Below are 22,995 nucleotides of genomic sequence, written 5' to 3'. Positions count from 1 at the left end.
AGACACGGTAATCAAAACACAGTGGTCTTATCTGCTCTAATGCATAAATATTAGATAATATTCTTGATTCATTTCCATTTTTCAAGATTAGTTCATTAGAGAGGAGGTTTACTACAAAATGCTGAAATGTATCAGGCTTTCCCAATGGGAATTTTCTTATTTTAAAACATTTAAAAGTGAAATAATTTCAGGGGCCCGCCCTGTGGTGTAGTGGTTAAGTCCAGCGTGCTCTGCTTCAGTGGCCCAGGTTCGTGGGTTCGGATCCTGGGTGTGGACCTGCACCACTCGTCAAACTATGCTGTGGCGGTGACCCACATACAAAATAGAGGAAGATTGGCACAGATGTTAGCTTGGGGCTAATCTTCCTCAAGCAAAAAAAACAAAGAGGAAGATTGGCAGCAGATGTTAGTTCAGAGCGAATCTTCCTCACCAAACAAAAAAAAAAAAAGAAAAGAAAAATAATTTCAATCCAATACACACAATGCAGCAAACTATTCTATGGAAAAGTACAAGGTCCTTCTCACAAAAACAAGATTTTCTCACCAAATATCCTACCAAATCATCATAGAAATGGCAAAGTTTCATCAGAAAAAGAGAGAACAGGTACTCTGGAAGCAGAGCTTAAAACATTGATCATGATTTCTGCTATAGACTGAAGTTTGTGTCCCCCCCAAGTCATATGTTGAAACCTAATCCCCAATGTGATGGTATTTGGAGGTGGGCCCCATTGGGAGGTGATTAGGTCATGAACGTGGACCCGAATGGGATTAGTGCCCTTATAAAGGAGACCCTAGAGAGCTTTTTCCGCCACGTGAGGACACAGTGAATCACCAGACACCAAATCTGCCCGTGCCTTGATCTTGAACTTCCCAGCCTCCAGAAATGTGAAAAGTAAATTTCTGTTGTTTATAAGCCACCCAGTCTGTGGTATTCTGTTACAGCAGCCCAAACAGACTAAGGCAGTTTCCTAAGAATCCTTCTCAAGGGGCCGGCCCGTGGCTTAGTGGTTCCGCACTCCCCTACTGGCGGCCCGGGTTCGGATCCCGGGCGTGCACCGACACACCGCTTGTCCGGCCATGCTGAGGCGGTGTCCCACATACAGCAACTAGCAGGATGTGCAGCTGCAACATACAACTATCTACTGGGGCTTTGGGGAGAAATAGGGAAAAAAAGGAGGAAGATTGGCAATAGATGTTAGCTGAGGCTCGGTTGATCTTCCTCAGCATAAAGAGGAGGATTGGCATGGATGTTAGCTCAGGGCTGATCTTCCTCACACAAAAAAAAATAAAAGAATCCTTCTCAAAACCCTAAGGCTGTTCCTCCTTGTAGTTATCTCTTTTTAATACTCTTTAATGCCTCAAAGAAGAGAAATGCCCTACTTCTGTCAAGGGCAAAAAGGGGTAGAGAGGAAAGAGAATAGTCAATTTTCCTTCAACTTTGAATCTGGGCACATGCCAACACTTCAAACTTGCATGTCAAAGAATTAGGCTATAGAACTTAACTACTAATCGCAATTGTTTTTTATTTTTGAATGTTTGTCAGTCATAGCAAAGGACCATCAGGATGACTGGGGAAAGTGGGAGCCTCTTTGTTTTTGGAGAAGCTTTTAATAAATGTCAGTTTTCAGCCAGTTGTAGAAACTGGGTTGGCAGCTCACAAGTTCCTCTACACCTATGGTGTTTGGGTCTGTCCTAGACACATCTGAGCAGTGGAATTAAAGTGGCTATTTTGTAACACTCAAGCACCACCCTTCATTCCTTAATACCCTGGAAGCCACCTCTTGCCAGCTCAGAGGTCTATATCTACAGGAATTTCACTTTTCCAGAGAAAGTCTTATGACTGTTCCTTGGAAGGCAGACAAGACAGGTAACTTGGGAACACATTTACATTGTACTGATTCTACACAGAAAGGTAAAACTTGGCCATGATTTCTGTAGTGACACAGCTCTCAGATGACAGACTCCAGGAAAAAAACACTGTAAAACATTGGTCTCTATTGAGATTCCCCTCTGCCCAGAGCTTACAGCCCTCCTCACTATAGGCTTGTCCTCGTGCTTCTAGACAGTTAGTCACGATTCGCTGCCCAGGGAGACACTTGGTTATTATGCACCTTCCTGTCACCTGGGTTTGTAGTCACTGATATGTGAGAAGTTTCTCATAGGGCTGGGAGATGAAGGACAGTATAGTTTTTCCCTGTCCTCTAGACTTTACACATCTTAATGGTTTATACTGTACAAGTCTGAGTAGGTCTGCTGGGTATACTGAAAGGGATCTGTTAAGATGTTGCTTTGACCATATTGATAGTCTCTAAGGGAGGTGGTGAAATTATGCAGGGTTTCTCCATTGTGTTCTGACAGTACTTCTTGTTGTTCAAGTCTTTAGTCATGACAAGGAGAAGGTACTTCCTACCTTACTGGTTTGCATCATATTTGGTTATTTGGTCTTGTTGTGCAGGAGGATCCCCAGGATGGCTGTTGTCATACGCAGAACGTTAGTGCTGGTGACTGTGTTACACTGCATGATCAGAATACTGTGGTGACCATGATCCTCTTGGTGGCATTGGCAGCTGAATAGGTTGGAGGGCTGATGAGTTTGAAGATGCTGAAGGCAATGGTGGTGTGGGAAAAGCTACAGAAGACTTTGACAGTGACAGCCAGCAGTAGGAGCAGCCGGGGTGCACTTGACTGGGAGATGCAGTCAAGTCATGGCCTACAGAGAGATCAAGGTTGTAATGGGATCTTCTAGAGGCTTCTTAACTGCAGTTAATTCTGGAGTAGGGCAGAGGATAAACCTGGGCATCACTTTCCTTCAGGTGCTTCCCAGTTGATTAACACACCACTGGGGAAGAGGAGGTTCTCTGTCCTGTGTGTGGAGTGTCAGGTACGTTAGTGCTCAGCAGAGGATGCTGGTGATTGGATTGCTGTCCAGAGGCTCAAAGGTAGGCTCATTTGGGACACTAACTTTTACCAAAGGGTTTGAAAATATTGCCTTGGTAAAGTTACCTCTCCCACAGAAACTTGGGAAACTTTGAACAACTTGGTACTTGATGGGTCTTTTGCTGTTTATTCCTCCTTGTTCAGCTTAGCAATGACTCCAAGAAATGCGCCAGCCTTTCCCTTTTTTTCCTAGTCTCTCGGCATGGTTTTAGACTGTTAGATTCCTTTCTGTTCCTGTTGTCCTTATTCACATGCCTTAGAAGTTCCGCAGGAACGAAGATTCTGTGTGCTTCTGTAGCTCTTGTCTGAAACAGGTATAACTGCATAATGAGCCCTCACTGCCCCGCAAGAGGAGTGGACAAGTCTTATGAAGAAACTGCAAAATGAGAAATTGCAGTTGTGCTTAAGGGATCAAAGAATATTTGGAGGACTAAGGGAGAATTTCTTTCTCTGAGCTGTGTTAATTAATTACAAAGCAAAGTGATTTTTTGTTTTTGTTTTTGTGAGGAAGATCAGCCCTGAGCTAACATCTGATACCAATCCTCCTCTTTTTGCTGAGGAAGATTGGCCCTGAGCTAACATCTCTGCCCATCTTCCTCTACTTTATATGGGATGCCGCCACAGCATGGCTTGACAAGTGGTGTGTCGGTGTGCGCCTGAGATCCTAACTGGTGAACCCTGGGCCGCCGCAGCGGAGTGCGCGCACCTAACCGCTTGCGCCACTGGACCGGCCCCCAAAGTGATTTTTTACAGAAAAAAAAAATCACAAATCCTAATGTATTTGATTAGATAGACTTGTGAGGTCTTTAGTATATGTAGATTATTATATCTAAGCTTTTTCTCTTCCTAAATAAGCTCTTGTGATGTTTGCAGGGAACAATGTCTAGTTGTTCTTTTTTTTAAATAGTATTTTTTATTAGTCTCAATCTAAAAATTATCCTGTTACTATTGTCATAGCCAAAGATTTTGTTGTACATATGTACTTGAGCAATGTGAATTTCAGATAACAGACTCATAGGAAACACCACTGTATTGTAGGATTCCAAATAGGGAACCTCGGTTTATTGCCACATAGGGAAAAGAGTACCATTTATAAAGTTTTCCCCAGGAAAACCTTTGGAGTCATTTATAATACAAAAAAACAAAACACATGGTAGGGTTTTTTTGTTGTTGTTAGTTTAACCTATGGCAATGAAACCAGAGTCCCTTATGAGTTTAGTTATCTGACATTATTTTTGATACTTTGTTGCTTTTAAATAAGTTTTTCTTTATGATAGTAGTTCCTTAATTTAAGTCTAGAAAAGTCTTCAGAAGCTATTGATGACTTGAATAGCATCAAGTACTTTGAAATCACGTCAGTGTATTTGCAGAGGACAGTCTGCAAAATCTTTGAGGGTTAGTTACACTCTGGAAAATAGGATTTATTAACTCCATTGTATTTAGATGCATTTGTAAAAAATAACGATCAGGGGTGGCGTAGTGGTTAAGTTTGCCTGCTCTGCTTCAGCGGCCCAGGGTTCACAGGTTCGGATCCCAGGCACAGACCTGTGCACTCCTTATCAAACCGTGCTATGGTGGCATCCCCCATACAAAATAGAGGAAGATGGGCACAGATGTTAGCTCAGGGCTAATCTTCCTCAGCAAAAAGAGGAAGATTGGCACTGGCTGTTAGCTCAGAGTCAGTCTTCCTCACACACACAAAAATAATAATAATGATCAGTGAGGTCCTGAAGTGACAAGAGTATAAGTTTCTTTTATGGTCTGCCTCTTGTTGAATCACAGTAGATTCAATTCTAAGCTAATTATTTGGATATTTGGACAGTTCATTCCTATTTATTAGAGAAAGAATTTTCTGTCTGTCAGATTCTTTTTTAGTATCTTGGTATCAGCCCTGTGGACTGGATGTAATTCAGATTCTCTGCCTTCAGGGACACTTTAAAGATTATAGAGCTACATTTTTCATTTTGGGGCTTGGGGAGAGTGTGCCCCTTGTCATCAGTGAAGGGCTTGTTCTTTAGTTGTTGGAAGTTTCCTTGTTGTCATCAGAAAACACTTATTGACCTCTTTATGTGCAAAGTGTATTAACTGGAGATCTGGGGATTTTGATGCAACTATTTCAGTCCTTTCATTTCAGATGGTTTTGGCTATAAGTGATAGAAAACCCTAATGCAACTGGCTTAAAGCATAAAGGGAAATTTATTTTTGTTACATGACAAGATATCCAGTACTTCAGTGACGGCATGTGGAACACTGATGTTTTTCTATCTTTCTATTCTGCATGCTCAGCATCTTGGCCTTGTCTTTAGGCTGGTATCTTTTAGGGTCACAAGGTGGCTGCAGTAGTCTCAGATATCATATCCAGATAGAATAATATCCTGAGGAAGAGGAGGGATGCCTTTCTCGTGTTCTGTAAGAGCAAGGTAACTTTTCCCAGAGAACCCCTGGCCACCTTCCCTTTATATCTCATTGGGCAGATGAGGGTCATATGCTCTTTCCTAAATCAGCCCACTCATAGGAATGGGGGTGCTGTTCAAGATTCTCCCTGAGCTGGAATGGAGTTTCATATTCTGTTGAGGTTTGGCTCTCTGAACAAGACTGGGACTCTGTTAGCAAGGAAATAGTGGAGCCCTCTGAGTCCATGGTTTTCACAGTGGACCTTAGGTGATCACCAGACTTCAGGAGCAACCTCTGGTTGTTTGTGAAGAAGAGTCAGAGCTGTCACTATTTCTACTACTTCCGAGGCTGAGCAGTAGGTGAGGCAAGCCCAAGTCCTTTGCCTGTATCAGCATGTCCCGCATGGTTAGCAGTGCACATGTCTTCATTTTATAGGTGAGGAAACTTGAAGTTAAGTGACTTATCCAAGGCTCCACACCTTATAAGCCAGGGCATCACAGAGGTTGAGAAAGTTCTGGGCACTTCTACTTTTCAGGTTCCAGGTTATTTAAAAAGAAATGCCAAAACAAAGTTATAGAAATGTGGTATGTTTTACATGTTTACTTCTAAGAAAATATTTCAAACAAAAACAGTACCATAACTTTATATAGACATCATGTGGAAACAAAATATCAAAAGTCTAGATCTGACTGGAGATTGAACTGCTTCTGCCTTTCAGTCCTGTGGAGGCTGCAGAGGTTGCCATGGATCTCTCAGAGTCCAGGGAATGGCCATTTCCTTGACCCTCCTCATGCCCAACTCTTCTGGAGTATGTGGCACTGTTGTCCCTTCTCCTCTCCCAGACATGCAATGACCCAGGCTAGAAAGTTTAGCACCTTCCTGGTATCCCATCCACAGTCAGAGGCAGTGCCAGAGTGAAGTGGAGCCAGGGCAGGAGCTGAATGACAGTGCTAACTAGAGTCCACTTCCAGAGTGGGCACCCTCAGGAACCCTGAGAAAAGGCCCTCCACAATTGCTTCCCCACTTTCCACCCTAAGCACTGCCACTGTGAGATTCCTTTTATTTTCGTTATTGTTGTGGTTTTACTTACTGTGGTCTTCTTCCTGGAGTTAATTCATTCATTCCAATAGCCCTTTTTTGAGCACTTAATGTGCTGGGAACTGCCTTGGACCCTAGATGGATATAAGAGAGAATGGTTTGGTGGTGGTGACAGACAAGTAAATAGATGACAGTACAGTGATAATATTGCTGTGATAGAGTTGGCACAGGGTACCTTAGGAGCCATAGAGGTGTACACTGAACTCATGTTTGGAGAGAATGGAGTCTGGGAAAACTCCCTGGGGCAGAGAGTTGCCTTATGTTGAAGGAGGACTAGAAGGTGGATAGCTAAGCAAAAATGTATGCATTAAAGCAGTGCTGATCTGTTTAGGGGAGTGGGACTGGAGAATAATTTATTTTTGTTGATAGCAGTGAAATAGAACATAGTTTCCTGGGCAGTTTAGGGTTAAGAAAATTTTGCAGTTTTACAACAGTGTTCTTATATAGCCCATTTTGCCCATAATTGTGAGGTTCAGAAAAAAAGTAATGGTTTATCTCTTGCAGGTAAAACCATATTCCTGCTCTACAAATATTTTATTTTTCTTTTTTAGTCTTGATCTTTCAGATGTAATCTTGCCTACTACATTCCTAATTTTAAAAATATATTCAGTGTTAAAAAACTTGCCCACTACTTTAACTTTCTTGAGAGAAAATTGACATTTCAAGGAGGGTATTTAAGTACAGCGAGCTTTTCTTATTCCACTGGTTGGTATAGAGTCATGCAGAAAGGGAGTCTGTGGTGCTAGACATGGTCATAAATTGATGACCATAAATTTAAAGTAGAAGAACTGTGAAGCCTGAATTCCTTTGGGAAAAGCAAAACCTTTTTATGATTCTACAACTCAGCAAGGAATGGCTTTCCCTGCCTGGTCCTTGGCACCTTCAGCAGAAAAATTGGGAATCTAATGTGACCTGATTTCTCAGGCAAAAATCCTTTGAGTCAGGGAGAGACCCTTACCAGTACTGGATATCGTGAGAAATCTGAACAGAATGAATTCATGTGGCCTTCTGTCTTATCCCTGAACTCTTAGCTTTGATTGTGAAGTAAAGAAGGATAATTGCCTTCCTGATGGCTGTAACGTACCATAGCTCTCAAGTCAAATCCTTTAGAGAACTTAGAAGGAATCTGAGAACTAGGAAAGGAAGAGAATCTTGGCTTCTGTTCATAAAAAGATTGTCAGAGGAGACCAAAATTGCATCATTCAACAAAAATTTACCAACTGCCTCTCATGTACCAGGCAGTGTTGTTGTATATGCTGGGAGAACACGTAGCAGGGAACAAAACAGAATCCATGTTCTTACTAATGGAGCAGATATTCTGTGAACTCTAGGGAAATTGTAGCTCTCCAGGTGTTTTGATTCCCTCTTTTCCTCTCTTCCTTTCTGTTAGGAAAGAAGAATAAGCTGAACAGACTCTGACCACTGGCTTTCAGCTCGCCAGGACCTTCTACCTAGCTCTCTTTTCGTGGCCCATGTGCTGCATCCTCTGCCCTCAGTGTGCAGCTGGCCCCCAACGCAATGTGTGTTTGTCAAACCATGGAAGTGGGGCAGTATGGCAAGAATGCAAGTCGGGCGGGAGACCGGGGAGTCCTCCTGGAGCCCTTCATCCACCAGGTGGGCGGACACAGCAGCATGATGCGCTACGACGACCACACTGTGTGCAAGCCCCTCATCTCCCGGGAGCAGCGCTTCTACGAGTCCCTCCCTCCCGAAATGAAGGAGTTCACCCCTGAGTACAAAGGTCAGTCACTGGCCAGTTTGGAGAGAGTAGCAGCCTTCTTGGGCTTGTAGGCCCTCAGCTGTTTCCCTTGTTTTGTTGGCCATGTGGTGTGGTTATAGGTCTCTGTTGTCTCAAAGCAGCTAAGTCACTTTGTTGAGCAAAATTGGAGGCTGAAAGCATCAGTGAGGTCTTTAGATCTTGAAATTAGAACTCATTGATAGATAAACCCAAGAAGAATTCACGGCATTAAGTCCCGTTCATGAAGAGAATGCTATTGTCAAGGACATTTCCCCTATTTGCTGGGTGATCCAGGAGAGAAGGGGGCAGCACTTCTCTGGTCCCAGAGGAGGAAGAATTGGATGCTTTCCAGGCTAATGTGGTTAGACAGCTGGCAAGGAAGCTCTGTGGAGGCTATGTCTGTATGTGCTGGGGGAATGAACTGCTGGTAGGAAACTTACAGAAGGACTCGAGCTTGGAGGTCCTAACTTTTGAAAGAAAAATAGTCTGTTTTAAAATGTAAATTAACTTTATAGACTAGAACCTCATGAATATATACCAGAATTGTCACTTTATTTTAAAATCTGATTTTTATCACTATGTTTACACAATTTTATGATTACCCATCTTGTGTAAGTTATATTTTTGTGGGTTATGCTTTTTAACTTTACCAAAGCTGTATGAATTCAGTCATGTTTACACTATCCTTTACTTAGGGGATTCTCAATGTAGAAAAACCAATCCATATCAATATTGACTTTTGTTTCCTTAACCTTTTTTTAATTGTGGTAAAATATACATAACATAAAATTTACCATTTTTAAGTATATAATTTAGTGACATTAAATACATTCACAATATTGTATACCATTATCATTATCTATTTCCAGAACTTTTTCATCACCTCAACCAAAAACTCTATACCCATTAAATAATAACTCCCCATTTCCCCCTCACCTGAACCCCTGGTTACCTCTAATCTACTTTCTGTCTCTACAAATTTGCCTATTGTAGAAATTTCATATTAAGTGAAATCATGTAATTTTTGTCCTTTTGTGTCTTATTTCACTTAGCATAATGTTTTCAAGATTCATCCACGTTGTACGGTATATCAGAACGACATTTCTTTTTATGGCTGAAGACTATTCCATTGTAAATATATACCACATTTTGTCTATCCATTCATCTGTTGATGGACGTTTGGGTTGTTTCCATCTTTTGGCTATTGTGAATAATGCTTCTTTGACTATTAGCTTACAAGTATCTGTTTGAGTTCCTGTTTTTAGTTCTTTTGGGTATATAACTAAGACTGGAATTGCTGGATCCTATGATGATTCTGTGTTTAACTTTTTGAGGAACTGCCAGACTGTTTTCTATAAGTGGCTGTACCATTTGACAGTCATACCAGCAATGTTCCTATTTCTCCTCATCCTTGCCAACACTTATTTTCCATTAAAAAAAAAATTATTATAGCCACCCTAGTGGGTGTGAAGTGGTATCTCATTGTGGTTTTGGTTTGCATTTTCTTTTTCTTTTTTTCTGCTGAGGAAGATTCCCTCTGAGTTAACATCCACTGCCAATCTTCCTCTTTTTGTATGTGAGCTGCCACCACAGCATGGCCATTGACAGACAAGTGGTGTAGGTCCGTGCCCAGGAACCAAACCTGGGCTGCCAAAGCAGAGCACGCTGAATGTAACCACTAGGCCATGGGGGCTGGCCCTGACTTGCATTTTCTTGATGACTAATGATGTTGATATGCTGTTGGCCATTTGTATGTCCTCTCTGGAGAAATGTCTATTCAAGTCCTTTGTGTGGTTTAGAATTGGATAGTTTGTTTGCTCTCAAAACAGAGTCAGAAGACTGTTGAATTTGGAGGAATAACTATTCTAAGGCTACAAAACTAAAGAGAACGCAGACTGGAACACACTGCCATCTCTAAGTGGCTAAGAAACAACAGTTGCAAATGGTGTATAAATGCAGCTTCAGCCACCTACTCGTCCATACTTGACACATCCATGGCCAAACCTTTTGCTATAAATATGTCAAAACCAGAAAGAGAACTACAGGTCCTGTTAGCTCATAGAGTCCTTCTGATGCTAAGGAAAAAAATCACTTCAAAGGAAGTTGAGCCCTGGCTCCAGAGAAATGTTTTCTAAAGCACAACCACCAGAATTGGGACAAGTTAGAATCTCAAGGTGCCTCCCAGGGGAGGATTGTCAGTCATAGCATTGGTTCACTTTCTCTCTCAACCTTCTCTCAGACTGGGGAACTGAAGTCTTTAAAAGCCATAGCATATCCTTAGTATCTACTTGATTTTCTTTCCTCAGGCTGCATTTTTACAAGGGAAAAATAAATATACTTTCTCAAAAATACAATACAGTTAAACTAAAATTGATCCCTTCTTTTTAAGTCAAATGAAGCCCAATTTATTCAAAGAAAATGGAAAATATTATTGGTCCAATTCAAAGACTGACAGCATAGGGTTTTTTTATTTTGAAATAAATTTAAAATTACAGAAAAGTTACAAAAATAATAGAGTTCCCATATATCCAGCTTCCTCTAATGCTCCCACGATGCCGGTGTACCAGATAAAGCCCTATCACAGGGTCATGCATCTCTCTCTGTAGAGCTTCCCACCGGCATGTACTGGCTCCCTAGCATGCGTGGCAGGACTGGCAGCCCCGCGCCGGATGTAGGCCATGTGCAGGAAGAGTCTGACCCATCTCTTCAAGCTCTAGAGTTCTGCCAAGATGATATTTTGAAATATCTGTATGAATTGAAAGCTGCAGTACATGGTCTCTCCAAGATAATTCAGATGCCAGGTGTGGGCTTGGATTTAACTAACATAATCCAAGCTTGATGAGCCCCCTGCTTTTTTTGACCAATGCATAGGACGTAAACTCAGTGCTTGGAAAGGATTACAGGACACTGAAAGATTGTGATCAACGCAAACCCCGCCTCCCCTCTCCCTGCTTGTGCTGTGCCAGCTGCTCTGTGACCACTACAAGGTCCTATCCACCGTTCACACACATTCAGCAGTCACCAGAAAACCTTTTCTAGTGCTTTGGCGAGCAGACTGAATAATAGCCCCATCATTGAATGTCAGCTGGGTTTTACTCTAATTTAGAAGAATGTACCAAAGACACAAGTGAAGTTCAGTGTCCAAACAATGTGTCCTGTTGAAGGAGAAGGGAACACTGCACATTTTTTGTTCTCTCTGGCCAAAAGCATAAGGCTGGAAATTTAACCCTCATAGATAGTGGGGTAGATAGCGATTTTTCAGCTAAAAGAGGGAAATAGTAAAGAAAAAAACCACTGTGTTTCACTCCATGAACTCTGCTCTTGGGAAGAGCCCCTGGCTTGTTGGAAAGGAACTCACTGTGGCAGACGTTGTGCTGGAATCTGTGCTCCAGCAGATGGGAAGCTGCAGTGTAATGGTGCCACCCACTGTGCAGAGGTGGATGAGGGCGTGTGAAAACCTGCCCCCAGGGGCCGGCCCGGTGGCGCAAGCGGTTGGGTGCGCGCGCTCCGCTGCGGCGGCCCGGGGTTCGCTGGTTCAGATCCTGGGCACGCACTGACGCACTGCTTTGGCAAGCCATGCTGTGGCGGCGTCCCATATAAAGTGGAGGAGGATGGGCACGGATGTTAGCCCAGGGCCGTCTTCCTCGGCAAAAAAAGAGGAGGATTGGCGGATATTAGCACAGGGCTGATCTCCTCACAAAAAAAAAAAAGAAAGAAAAAAAAAAAGAAAACCTGACCCCATTTAACGCTGCTCTCAAGCTCCTTAAGTGAATTGCAGTAACTGATTCTTAAAGGGTTTAGATTTTAAGAATGGTGTTTCATGCCTATTGTTGGTAAATGGATTTATATTAAAATCAGTATTTGTTTACGCCAGTTGTCTAGAATCAATAAAAGTATCATATCAAAAAAATTAACAGAAAAACATAACCATGGTACAATTTATAATTTCCAAAACCAGGAAATAAGCATTGATATAATACTATTAACTAATCTGTACACCTTCTTCAAATTTTGGCAGTTTTCCTGGTTATGTCCTTTTTCTGGTCCAGGATTTCACGTTGCATTTAGTCCTCCTTAGTCTCCTCCAGTCGGGGGCAGTTTCTCAGTCGTCTTTGTCTTTCATGACCTGGACACTTTTGAAAAGTACTAGCAGTTGTTTTGTAGAATGTCCCTAAATTTGGATTTGTGTTTTATTTCCTCATGATTAGATTGAGGTTATATATTTTGGGCAATAGAAATGATCCTGTGTCCTCAGTTCATCATGTCAGGAGGGGTACAGATCTTGTTACTAGTGATTTAACTTTGATCACTTGGTTAAGGTGATGTCTGCCAGGCTTCTCCACTGTAAAGCTATTACTTTTCCCATTGTAATTAATGAATATCTTATGGGGAGATATTTTGAGACTCTCTAAATATCCTGCTTCTTAGCGTTTTTTAGCCTACTGATTTTAGAATCCATCTGTGGTTCTTGCCGGCAACAATTATTACTGTGTTGCATGCCTTATGGTTACTTCTGTTTCCATCATTCCTTCTATATTTATTAATTTAAAGGAAGTACAATTCTATAGGGAAGATTTGTCCCTCCTCACCCGTTAGTCTATCACTATGGACTTAGGGATATTTTATTCCTCAAATTATTCTAGATTTGACCACTGGGACTCCTTTACATTGGCTCTTGTGTACTTTTGACATATACCAGTGTCATTTTTGACTACTTCTTTACATTTGATTATCACAAGATGCTCCAGGCTCATCTTGTATTTTTCTTTCTCTAATTCAGGAACCAACCATTTCTCCTAGAGCTCTGCTTCCTTTTATTGTAGAAATGGTATTTAGAAAAACCAAGATTTTGGTACTAGGTATACTGATTGCTACTGGAATATCATTGCTTTTAGGACTCTTTAGCAGACAGGTCTAGACAATACATGTATAAATACTAATGCACATATACTTAGATATATCTTTATTGCCAGAAGCACAGGTGTTTTTAAAACTCGACCAAGCTAAGGAAAAATGCCAATAATATTCTATATTTTGGCAGTAGGTTTAAAGAGGGATTTTCTTTTATTTACTGTGACCAGCTGCAGTCATCACATGTTACTGCTTGTAGCACTAAATGTGAAATTCTAGGCTTCTGTATCCTTATGCACATCTTTGCCTTGTTCATTTATCAGGTATTTATTGAGCATCTACTAGATGCCAGCCCCTGTGCTCATTAGTGTAAAAGACAAAAAGGTCTATGCCTTCAAGGAGCATACATGGTAATGTAAGAAACAAGAGTAAACAAACATATAGACAAAACAATTATAGATTGTGATAAGTGCTATCAAGAAACTAATTAAAATTCTGTAATTGAAAATAATAAGGCTTCCAGAACAGAACATTTGATATAGGATGATCAAGGAAGGAGTGTCTGGGGAGGCTTGAAGGACTAAAGGTTGAGGAGCAGCTATGGGCAAAGGGCAATGGAAAGAACATTCCAAGCAGAAGCAAAAGCCCTGAGGTTAAAAAAAAAAAAAAAAAGTTTGCATTCTAAGAACTGGCTCACCTCTTTTGCCAATTAAGAGTTAAGAAACAACCCAATTCAAAAATGGTCAGGGCCAGCCCCGTGGCTTAGTGGTTCGGTGCTCGCGCTCCGCTGCTGGCGGCCCGGGTTCCGATCCCGGGCGTGCACCGACGCACCGCTTCTCCGGCCATGCTGAGGCCGTGTCCTACATACAGCAACTAGAAGGATGTGCAGCTATGACATACAACTATCTACTGGGGCTTTGGGGGAAATAAATAAATAAATAAAATGAAAAAAAAAAAAAGTATATGTATTTAAAAAAAAATGGTCAAAGGACTTGAGTATACATTTCTTCAGAAAAGATACACAAATGGTTAATAAGCACATGAAAAGATGCTGAACATCATTAGTCATTAGGGAAATGCAAATCAAAACCACAATGAGATACCACTTCACACCCACTAGGATAGCTATTTTAAAGATTTTATTTATTTATTTTTTCCCCCCAAAGCCCCAGTAGATAGTTGTGTGTCATAGCTGCACATCCTTCTAGTTGCTGTATGTGGGACGCGGCCTCAGCATGGCCGGAGAAGCAGCACGTCGGTGCGAGCCCGGGATCCGAACCCGGGTCGCCAGCAGTGGAGCGCGCTCACTTAACCACCAAGCCACGGGGCCGGCCCTAGGATAGCTATTTTAAAAAAAAAAGAAAGAAAGCAAAAGAAAAGAACAAGTGGTGGCAAGGATGTGGAGAAGTAGGAACGTTGCTGGTATGACTGTCAAATGGTACAGCCACTATAGAAAACAGTCTGGCAGTTTCTCAAAAAGTTAAACATAGAATCACCATAGGATCCAGCAATTCCACTCCTAGGTGTATATTCAAAAGAACTAAAAACAGGAACTCAAACAGATACTTGTAAGCTAATAGTCACAGAAGCATTATTCACAATAGCCAAAAGATGGAAACAACCCAAGTGTCCATCAACAGATGAATGGATAGACAAAATGTGGTATATATATTTACAATGGAATAGTCTTCAGCCATAAAAAGAAATTTCGTTCTGATATACCATACAATGTGGATGAACCTTGAAAACATTATGCTATGTGAAATAAGCCAGACACAAAAGGACAAAAATTACGTGATTTCACTTAATATGAAATATTTACAACAGGCAAATTTGTAGAGACAGAAAGTAGATTAGAGGTAACCAGGGGTTCAGGTGAGGGGGAAATGGGGAGTTATTATTTAATGGGTACAGAATTTTTGTTTGAGGTGATGAAAAGGTTCTGGAAACAGATAGTGATAATGGTTATACAACAGTGTGAATGTACTTAATACCACTGAATTGTACATTTAAAAATGGTTAAAATGATGGGCCGGCCCAGTGGCGTAGTGGTTAAGTTTGCGTGCTCTACTTCGGCGGCCTGGGGTTCAAGGGTTTGGATCCTGGGGGTGGACCTACCTACACACTGCTCGTCAAGCCATGCTGTGGCAGCGTTGCATACACAAAATAGAGGAAGATTGGCCTGGATGTTAGCTCAGGGACAATCTTCCTCAAGCAAAAAGGAAGATTGGCCTGGATGTTAGCTCAGGGCCACTCTTCCTCACCAAAAAAAAAAAACACACAAAAAAACCCCAAAACAAACAAACAGCAAACAAACAAAAATGGTTAAAATGACAAATTTATCTTACATATTTTTTACCACAATTTGGAAAAGTAAATAAAAAATGTATTATGAAAGAATAACAAAACCTCCACCCAAATGTAATCTGTGTCTGTTTAAACCAGCCTTCCAAATGCCAAGAAAATTAGGGCTTATATCGGATGAGTTAAAAGACCATTGATTTTCATTTTCTGCCCTGCATTCTACCAACTTGTGAGTAATGGGTAAAAAAATGTCAGGATCAAACATATTTTTCTCTTAAAGTAGTAGTAGATTGCATGGCTCGTTTAATTACCAAATCTCATCTATTCTTGGAGAGAGCGTCTTCCTGCCCTTCCCACAGCATAGCCATTTGTCCCCTGATCAGGTATGATGTTCTGTGTCTGCCAGTGGTATACCAGGGTACTCAGTGGTGTGTGCCTGCAGAGAATGAAAGGTTTCCAGTATAGCTTTAGATGGCCCTGCAAGACAAAAGAGAAAGAGCTAATTGTAAAAGGAGAGAACAATATATTTGACTATATAAAATAAAAAACTTATGTTTATCAAAGTACACCTTTAAAGAAAATGAAGAGATAAAGATATTTACAACACCATATAACTGACCAAGGATTAGTTTCTAGAATGACTATATATGCATGTAAATCAATAAGAAAAAGACAACAAGAGAATGAAAATAAAGAAAATCAATGAAACCTAAAGCAATGGCTGATTCTTTGAGAAGAATCATAAGATTGATAAATCTCGGTGCCAGCTTGGTGGCATAGTGGTTAAGTTCGCGCTTCACTTTGTATACACTTCCTCTATACAAAATAGAGGAAGATGCGCACAGATGTTAGCTCAGAGCCAATCTTCCTCAGCAAAAAAAAAAAAAAAAAAGAAAGAAAGAAAGAAAAAGAAAAGAAAAAAATTGATAAATCTCTAGCCAGACTGATCAGGAAAAAAGTCATAAGTTTCCAGTATCAGAAATGGTAGATGTGTCATCACTACAGATTCTACTGATATTTAAAAGATAAAAGAGTATTATGAATGACTTTATGCCAATAAATTCTACAACTCAGATGAAATAGGCAATTTCTTGAAAGACGCAAACTATGAAAACTCAGTCAAGAAGAAATGGATAGTCTGAATAGCCCTATCTATTAAATTAAAATTGGAGTTTAAAACATTCCAGCAAAGAAAACTCCACGCCCACACAGCGTGAAACGCCGTGAAATGCCCACACGGCTTCACTGGTGAATTCTACCAAATATTTAAGAACGAAATACTACCAGTTCTACACAAACTCTTTCAGAAATTGAAGAGGGAATACATCCCAACTCATTTTATAAGGCCATTACAAGAAAATAAATGTTCCTCCTGAACCTAGATGTAAAAAATTTTAGCAGGTTGAATCCAACAATAGATTAAAAGGATAATACATCATGATGAAGTAGGATTTATCTAAGTAATACAGGGTAGGTTTAACATTCAAAAGTTAATGTAATTTGCCTTATTAATAAACTAAAAAAAGAAAAACCATGATTATCTCAATAGATGCAGAAAAAGCCTTTGACAGTATCCAGCATCCATTTTGACAAAACAACAACAACAAAACTCTCAGCAAACTAGGAATAGAAGGAAAGTTCCTCAACCTGACATAGGGCATCTATGAAAAACCTACAGTTAACATCGAACATAACGATGAAACAGTTGCTTTCCCTCTTAAGATTAGGAGCGAGACGAGGATGTCCATGCTCTTTTCTTTGTTTTACTGGAGGTTCTGGGCAGTGCAGTTAGGCAAGAAAATGAAATAAAAAGCATCCAGGGGGCCGGCCCTGTGTCATAGCGGTTAAGTGTGCGTGCTCCGCTGCTGGTGGCCCGGGTTCGGATCCTGGGCATGCACCAATGCACCACTTGTCAGGCCATGCTGTGGCGGTGTCCCACATAAAGTGGAGGAAGATGGGCATGGATATTAGCCCAGGGCCAGTCTTCCTCAGCAAAAAGAGGAGGATTGGCATGGATGTCAGCCCAGGGCTGATCTTCCTCACAAAAAAAAAAAAAAAGCATCCAGATTGGAAAGGAAGAAGTAAATCTGTATTTGTAGACAACATAGAATTCTATCTTCAGCCAAACTATCAATCAAGTGTTGGAGCAGAATAAAGTCCTGCAAAGGACTCAGAAAATTGACCTCCTGGCCACCCTTTCTTAGAAAGTTACTTCAAGGTGTATTCCATTGAAATAAGGAGTAAACCAAGAGAGAGGAAAAGTAGAGGATTGCAGAAGGGGTGACTCTCACTCTGGTCAGCTACAGCAGGGAGGGGCCAGTATGTAAGCTATGTGGCAGGCCTTGGAGGACACTCCAAGGATCAGAGCATGAGGGGGAGCCCATGAGACAGAGAAGATTGTAGACCAACTTGAACCGAATTGAGGCTCTGGTAAAGACAGAGGAATTTACAAAGATGAAAACCTGCCGGAGAGGCAGCAGTCTATGTAAGAAAACCAGGGTACAGATGTGAAGCCCACTAAAATGAGGCATACTTTTAAGCAATGTAATAAAAAAGAATCCATTTCTTTTTCTTCTTCTTTTTTTTTTTGGCTGAGGAAGATTCACCCTGAGCTAACATCTGCTGCCAATCTTCCTCTTTTGGTATGTGAGCCGCCACCACAGCATGGCCACAGACGAGTGGTCTAGGTCCATGCCCGGGAACCAAACTCGGGCCACTGAAGTGGAGTGCACCAAACTTAACCACTAGGCCACTGGGGCTGGCCGAGAATCCATTTCAACTTGATGTTTTAAGGACTTTTTTTTTTTTCTAAAAGGGCCCAGGGATTGGGGCAGTGTCCACCTGGAGAAAGAAATGGGCATAAGAGAAGGATATTCTTTGTCTGGCACGTTGACCTATTTATAAATGCTCCTCACTGATTTTCAGAATATAGAGCCAGGTTTGCACACCAAGAGTGTAAAAGGAGAAATGTAGCTGACGGAAGATTGGATGTGGAATTTAGATGAAGGGCAGCCTGGACCTTTTTTTTTTTTTTTTTTTAAAAAAAAACTCCTCCTTGAGTTAGGTTTCTAGGTATTGTGTTTTAACTTCTTTGGTAATGATCCAGAAGAAACTGCGAACAACCTGTTTGATAAAAATGGGCACAACAGGGCCGGCCCCATGGCTTAGAGGTTAAGTGCGCGCGCTCCGCTGCTGGTGGCCCGGGTTCGGATCCCGGGTGCATACAGGCTCGCTGCTTCTCCGGCCATGCTGGGGCCGCGTTCCACATACAGCAACTAGAGGGACGTGCAGCTATGACATGCAACTGTCTACTGGGGCTTTGGGGGAAAAAATAAATAAATAAATAAAATGAACCTATTAAAAAAAAAATGGGCACAACAGACTGTTTTGCATGAGTGCAGCATGGAAAATAGAAAGGTGTCTCAACTTAGGAATGCCGGTGGTTTGGTGAGGTAGGAGTTCTGTCTGGTGAGGTTAGAGTAGCCTAATACTCAATGTAGTCGGAAGACATGTTTTTGGGACTGACTTAGAGGGGGCAGTCTTGATGTCTCTCTAGGTGACACTGTCATTCAGAAGGAAACCAGATCTAGAGGAGGACCAGACAGGAAATGGTAGCATCGTAGAGCAGTTAAATAAGTAGAGGGTTAAATTATGTCAGGTGTGGATGTCACCTTCACAGAACACAGTTCTTTTGAAAGGTACAGAAGTCAATAATTGAAAGTGAGGGGGCTAGATGAGAGAGTGGAGAATAAATATAGATTTATCCAAGATCAGAGGTAAGTAGCAGACTTAGAGGAGGAGTGAGTGGTCAGCTGTCTTCTGGAAAGATGTCTGCTGGTCACTGTTTCTACACTGATCTACAGTTGGTTCAGGGCAGGTGACATCTGTGTGCTATAGGACAGCAAGTGCCAGCAGTCTATGCTGCTTGGACCCAGGCTGTGTAGACATTTGTTGACTGGCTGTCTTTTTTCAACAGGTGTGGTATCTGTCTGTTTTGAGGGGGACAGTGATGGTTACATCAACTTGGTGGCCTACCCTTATGTGGAAAGTGAGACTGTGGAGCAGGATGATACACCAGAGCGGGAGCAACCTCGGCGCAAACACTCGCGCCGGAGCCTGCACCGGTCAGGCAGTGGCAGTGATCACAAGGAGGAGAAAGCCAGCTTGTCCCTCGAAACCTCTGAGAGGTAAGGGGATGGTGAGCAGGGCTGAAGGTACGTGGCTGGTCCTGTCAGCACAAGCACTCAAGATATCTCTAGAGTCCTGACACATCATGGGGAAGTAGGGCTCAAGGTTGGGGGAAGATGGCTGGTGTTCTTGGGCCACCCACATAGGTGCAGCCTACCACCTGTGTGTCACATCACCCCAGTGACGACTCCTTCTGAGTATGGCTGTGGCTAGTGGAGAGAGAATGAAGTTCTCTCAGTGCTTTGGAAGCAAGGACGCCCTGTGCCCTGTGTTCTCCAGCTTTATGTCTCACACTCCCAAGACAAGAGGTCGAAATGCATTGGTCCACAGGGAGGCTCCAATTGCTTTCTGACCTGCAGGATGTCAGAGCCCAAGGACAATGAGAGGCCATCCAGACTAGTGTTCTTTAAGAGTTTTGGGCGTCAGACCTCTTTGAGACTCTAATATCAGCTATTAACCCTTTCCCTGCACCTAAAATTTAGTTTATTGCATTGGAAATTGATTTTTCTTGTAGATTAGGAAAATAGTCTACAAAGAATTATGTTTCTTGATATTTCATGAAAAAATGTGAACTCCCACTAGGGTGGCTATAATCAAAAGGACAGAATAAAAGTGTTGATGAAGATGTAGAGAAATTGGAACCCTCCTACATTGCTGATGGGACAGCTGCACTAAAATAGTGCAGCCATTCTGGAAAACAATTTGGCAGTTCTTCAACAAGTTAACCCAGCAGTTCTACTCCTAAGTATATACCTAAGAGAATTGAAGAAATATATTTACACACAAAACTTGTACACCCAACTTTACAGCAGCAGCATTCCTAATAGCCAAAAAGCGGAAACAACCCAAGCGTCCATCAGCTGATGAATGGATAAATAAAATGTGGTCTATCCATGCAATAGAATATTACTCAGTGGTGAAAAAGAATGGAGTATTGATACATGCTACAACATGGATGAACCTTGAAAACATACTAAGTGAAAGAAGCCAGACAAAAAAAACCACATTGTGTGATTCCTTTTATATAAAATATTGAGAATAGGCAAATCAATAGAGATAGAAAGCACATTAGTGGATGCCAGGGATTGAGAGGGAGGGGAGGATGGGAAATGACTGCTAATGGTGACAGGGTTTGTTTTGGGGGTGATGAAAATGTCCTAAAAATTAGATAGCAGTGATGTTTTACAACATTGTGAATATAGTAAAAAACCACTGAATTGTAATAAAAATAAAAATAATGTGAGCTTCCTAAAACAAAATGAAATCAAAATTGTATAATTAAATTATATTTTATTTTACTAAAAAATGTTTCAGTGGATAGGATGCTCTGTGACTTGACTTAGAAGTTGGAATTGGGACTTTTCTTAGATGTGGCAGCACATAGTTGATCTCTGACATCAGATCAGTTCAGTAGCACCTGCTGCACTCTCTGGCTCCTGAAGCTCCAAGGGCCCAGGCTGTTCTAGCTCTCCTCGCTCACTTGGATGGAAGAGGACACACTCACATCGAGGAGCACAGAACTCCACGAGACTCTGGCTGAGTGTGTGATGTATCATTTCTTCTGTCCTCAGTTGGAGTGTCTCTGGCCTGGTCTGCATCTCTGATGCAAGGAGAAGCTTCCTGTCCACTTCTTAGTAAGCAGCGTCTTCAGATGTTGAACATTGTTGTGGAAAATGGACTCCAGCCTGCAGAAGCACTTCTTCCAGGGCTTCCTTCTCATTCCCCAAGGGGCATCCTCTTGACTGATGATTGTGGGACCTAAGCTTGGTCATTTACGTGACAAGGAATGTTCCTTAAGTCCCCATGGCCATAGTTGGCAGTTGATGCCTCTCAACAACTCTTCAGAGTGGGCTTTCTTTTGTCCTCCAGAGGTACAGAAGTTGCTTCATGAGTCATCTAGTGAAAAGCCAGTGAACACAGAATAACATCAAGGCCCCAGCTCTGAAGGTAACAGCTCTATCTGCAGTGACCAGACTTCTGTGTGGCCTGTTAGCTGAGTCTCTAAGTCAATCCCAGGAGTGGAGCTTGTTTCTTCACCAGGGCCAGGGCTGCAACACCAAGGGTGATGCCAGGTGTCATGGGTGCCCCGTCCAGGCGCAGAGAACTTACTTGGGTTCACTTGGCAAATCAGTCAGCCTTGCTGTTTCCTAAAGGGGATCACAAAAAGGCATCCATGAATGGCTTCAGCAGTGCCCTCACCTGAAGAAAATGAGAGTGTTATCATACCGAGAGGCATTCATGGGCTTCTCTCCTTCCAGTTAAAGGTGAAATGTGATCTCTGCCAGTGCCTCTTAGCCAGTGTCGCACAGCCTGCCCGGCCACCCTGTTGGGCGGGTCACCATTTCCAGCACAGTAGACCTGGTGGTTAGCTTGACTCTGTGTGACTCATTGCACAGTTTGTGGAAAGGCAGCAGTTCGGGAGAGGAGAGTGGCACTGGACATTGCTGCAGCGCTCTGCCTCTGCTCTGAGCCGCAGACTTGCTCTACCATTTCCAGGGCACATAGCTTTGATAGTGCTTTTCTTTTCTTTGCTTGGCAGTATGATAAGCAGCATTGCAAGTTACTTCCAGCAAAGATTTTTATGTTGGGGAAAAATGAAGTTGTGGTAAAGTTCTAATGTTTTCAATTGGAGTCACCTTACCAAAACCCCTTTGTGGTTTGACTTATTTTAAACATAAAATTCCTTACTCAAATGGCTTCATGCCTTTCCACAGGTGCAAACCTTGTCTGCTGAGAAACACAGGTTCCTGGGGCCTGCTCAGGGTAGACTCTGTCCTGCCTTTTTTTTCTTTGATGCTTTCCATCTTTCTTCCAGGGCTGAAACAAAGGCAGACAGACATTTCATAAGCATAATGTCTGCATGTGCTTTCTTTAAATCTTACTAAAGATTCTGTCATAGATGTTGTGGACAAAGATAGGACAGTTACTCATGTCCTTGACAGTGGCATCCCATAATCCACCTTACGTTTGTTAAGTGTGAAACTACAGGTTCCTCAGTTTTTGTAGTTTTTTAAATTGTCATAAAATAACATAAAATTTATCATTTTCACCTTTTTCCAGTGTACAGTTCAGTTCCATTAAGTACATTCATGTTGTACAGCCATCACCACTATCCATTTCCAGAACTTCTTCATCATCCCCAATAGAAGCTGTATACTTATTCAGCAGTTAACTCTCCATTCCCCTCCCTCCAGCCCCTGGCAACCACCATTTTACTTTCTGTCTCCATGAATTTGCAGTTAGCTCATATGAATGGAATCGTACGGTATCTCTCCTTTTGTGTGTGGCTTATTTCACTTAGCAAAATGTTTTCAAGGTTCATCCAGAATTTCGTTCCTTTTTATAGCTGAATAATATTCCATTGTATGTGTATACCACGTTTTGTTTATCCATTCATCCACTGATGGGCGCTTGGGTTGTTTCCACCTCTTGTTTATTGTAATGCTGCTATGAACATTGGTGTAAAGTGTTTCTTGTTTTCAGTTC

General features: G+C 41.8%; 1 protein-coding gene and 1 pseudogene across 5 annotated transcripts in view; both read left to right on the top strand.

Annotated features, from left to right (window-relative positions):
* IP6K1 (inositol hexakisphosphate kinase 1) overlaps nucleotides 1-22,995 on the top strand; it is a 68,633-nt gene that overhangs the window by 37,096 nt on the left and 8,542 nt on the right. For 2 of the 5 annotated variants that reach the window (XM_087431019.1, XM_087431020.1), the window contains 2 exons: nucleotides 7,819-8,169; nucleotides 19,298-19,508. In XM_087431019.1, coding sequence (XP_087287145.1) covers nucleotides 7,947-8,169; nucleotides 19,298-19,508 — 434 coding nt within the window. In that variant the 5' untranslated portion in view covers nucleotides 7,819-7,946. Of the gene's footprint in view, nucleotides 1-7,818; nucleotides 8,170-19,297; nucleotides 19,509-21,163; nucleotides 21,457-22,995 lie in introns of those variants that run through there. The other 3 variants (XM_087431022.1, XM_087431023.1, XM_087431021.1) reach the window with 2 other exon arrangements.
* LOC147917042 (aminoacyl tRNA synthase complex-interacting multifunctional protein 2 pseudogene) lies at nucleotides 8,178-13,823 on the top strand (annotated as a pseudogene).

This window comes from Ceratotherium simum, chromosome 5 (genome assembly GCF_057802395.1).
Source record: "Ceratotherium simum simum isolate JZ-2026a chromosome 5, ASM5780239v1, whole genome shotgun sequence".
NCBI classification, from domain to species: domain Eukaryota; kingdom Metazoa; phylum Chordata; class Mammalia; order Perissodactyla; family Rhinocerotidae; genus Ceratotherium; species Ceratotherium simum.
The sequence above is the reverse complement of the archived record's forward strand: the minus strand, read 5'-3'. Positions and strand labels throughout refer to the sequence as shown.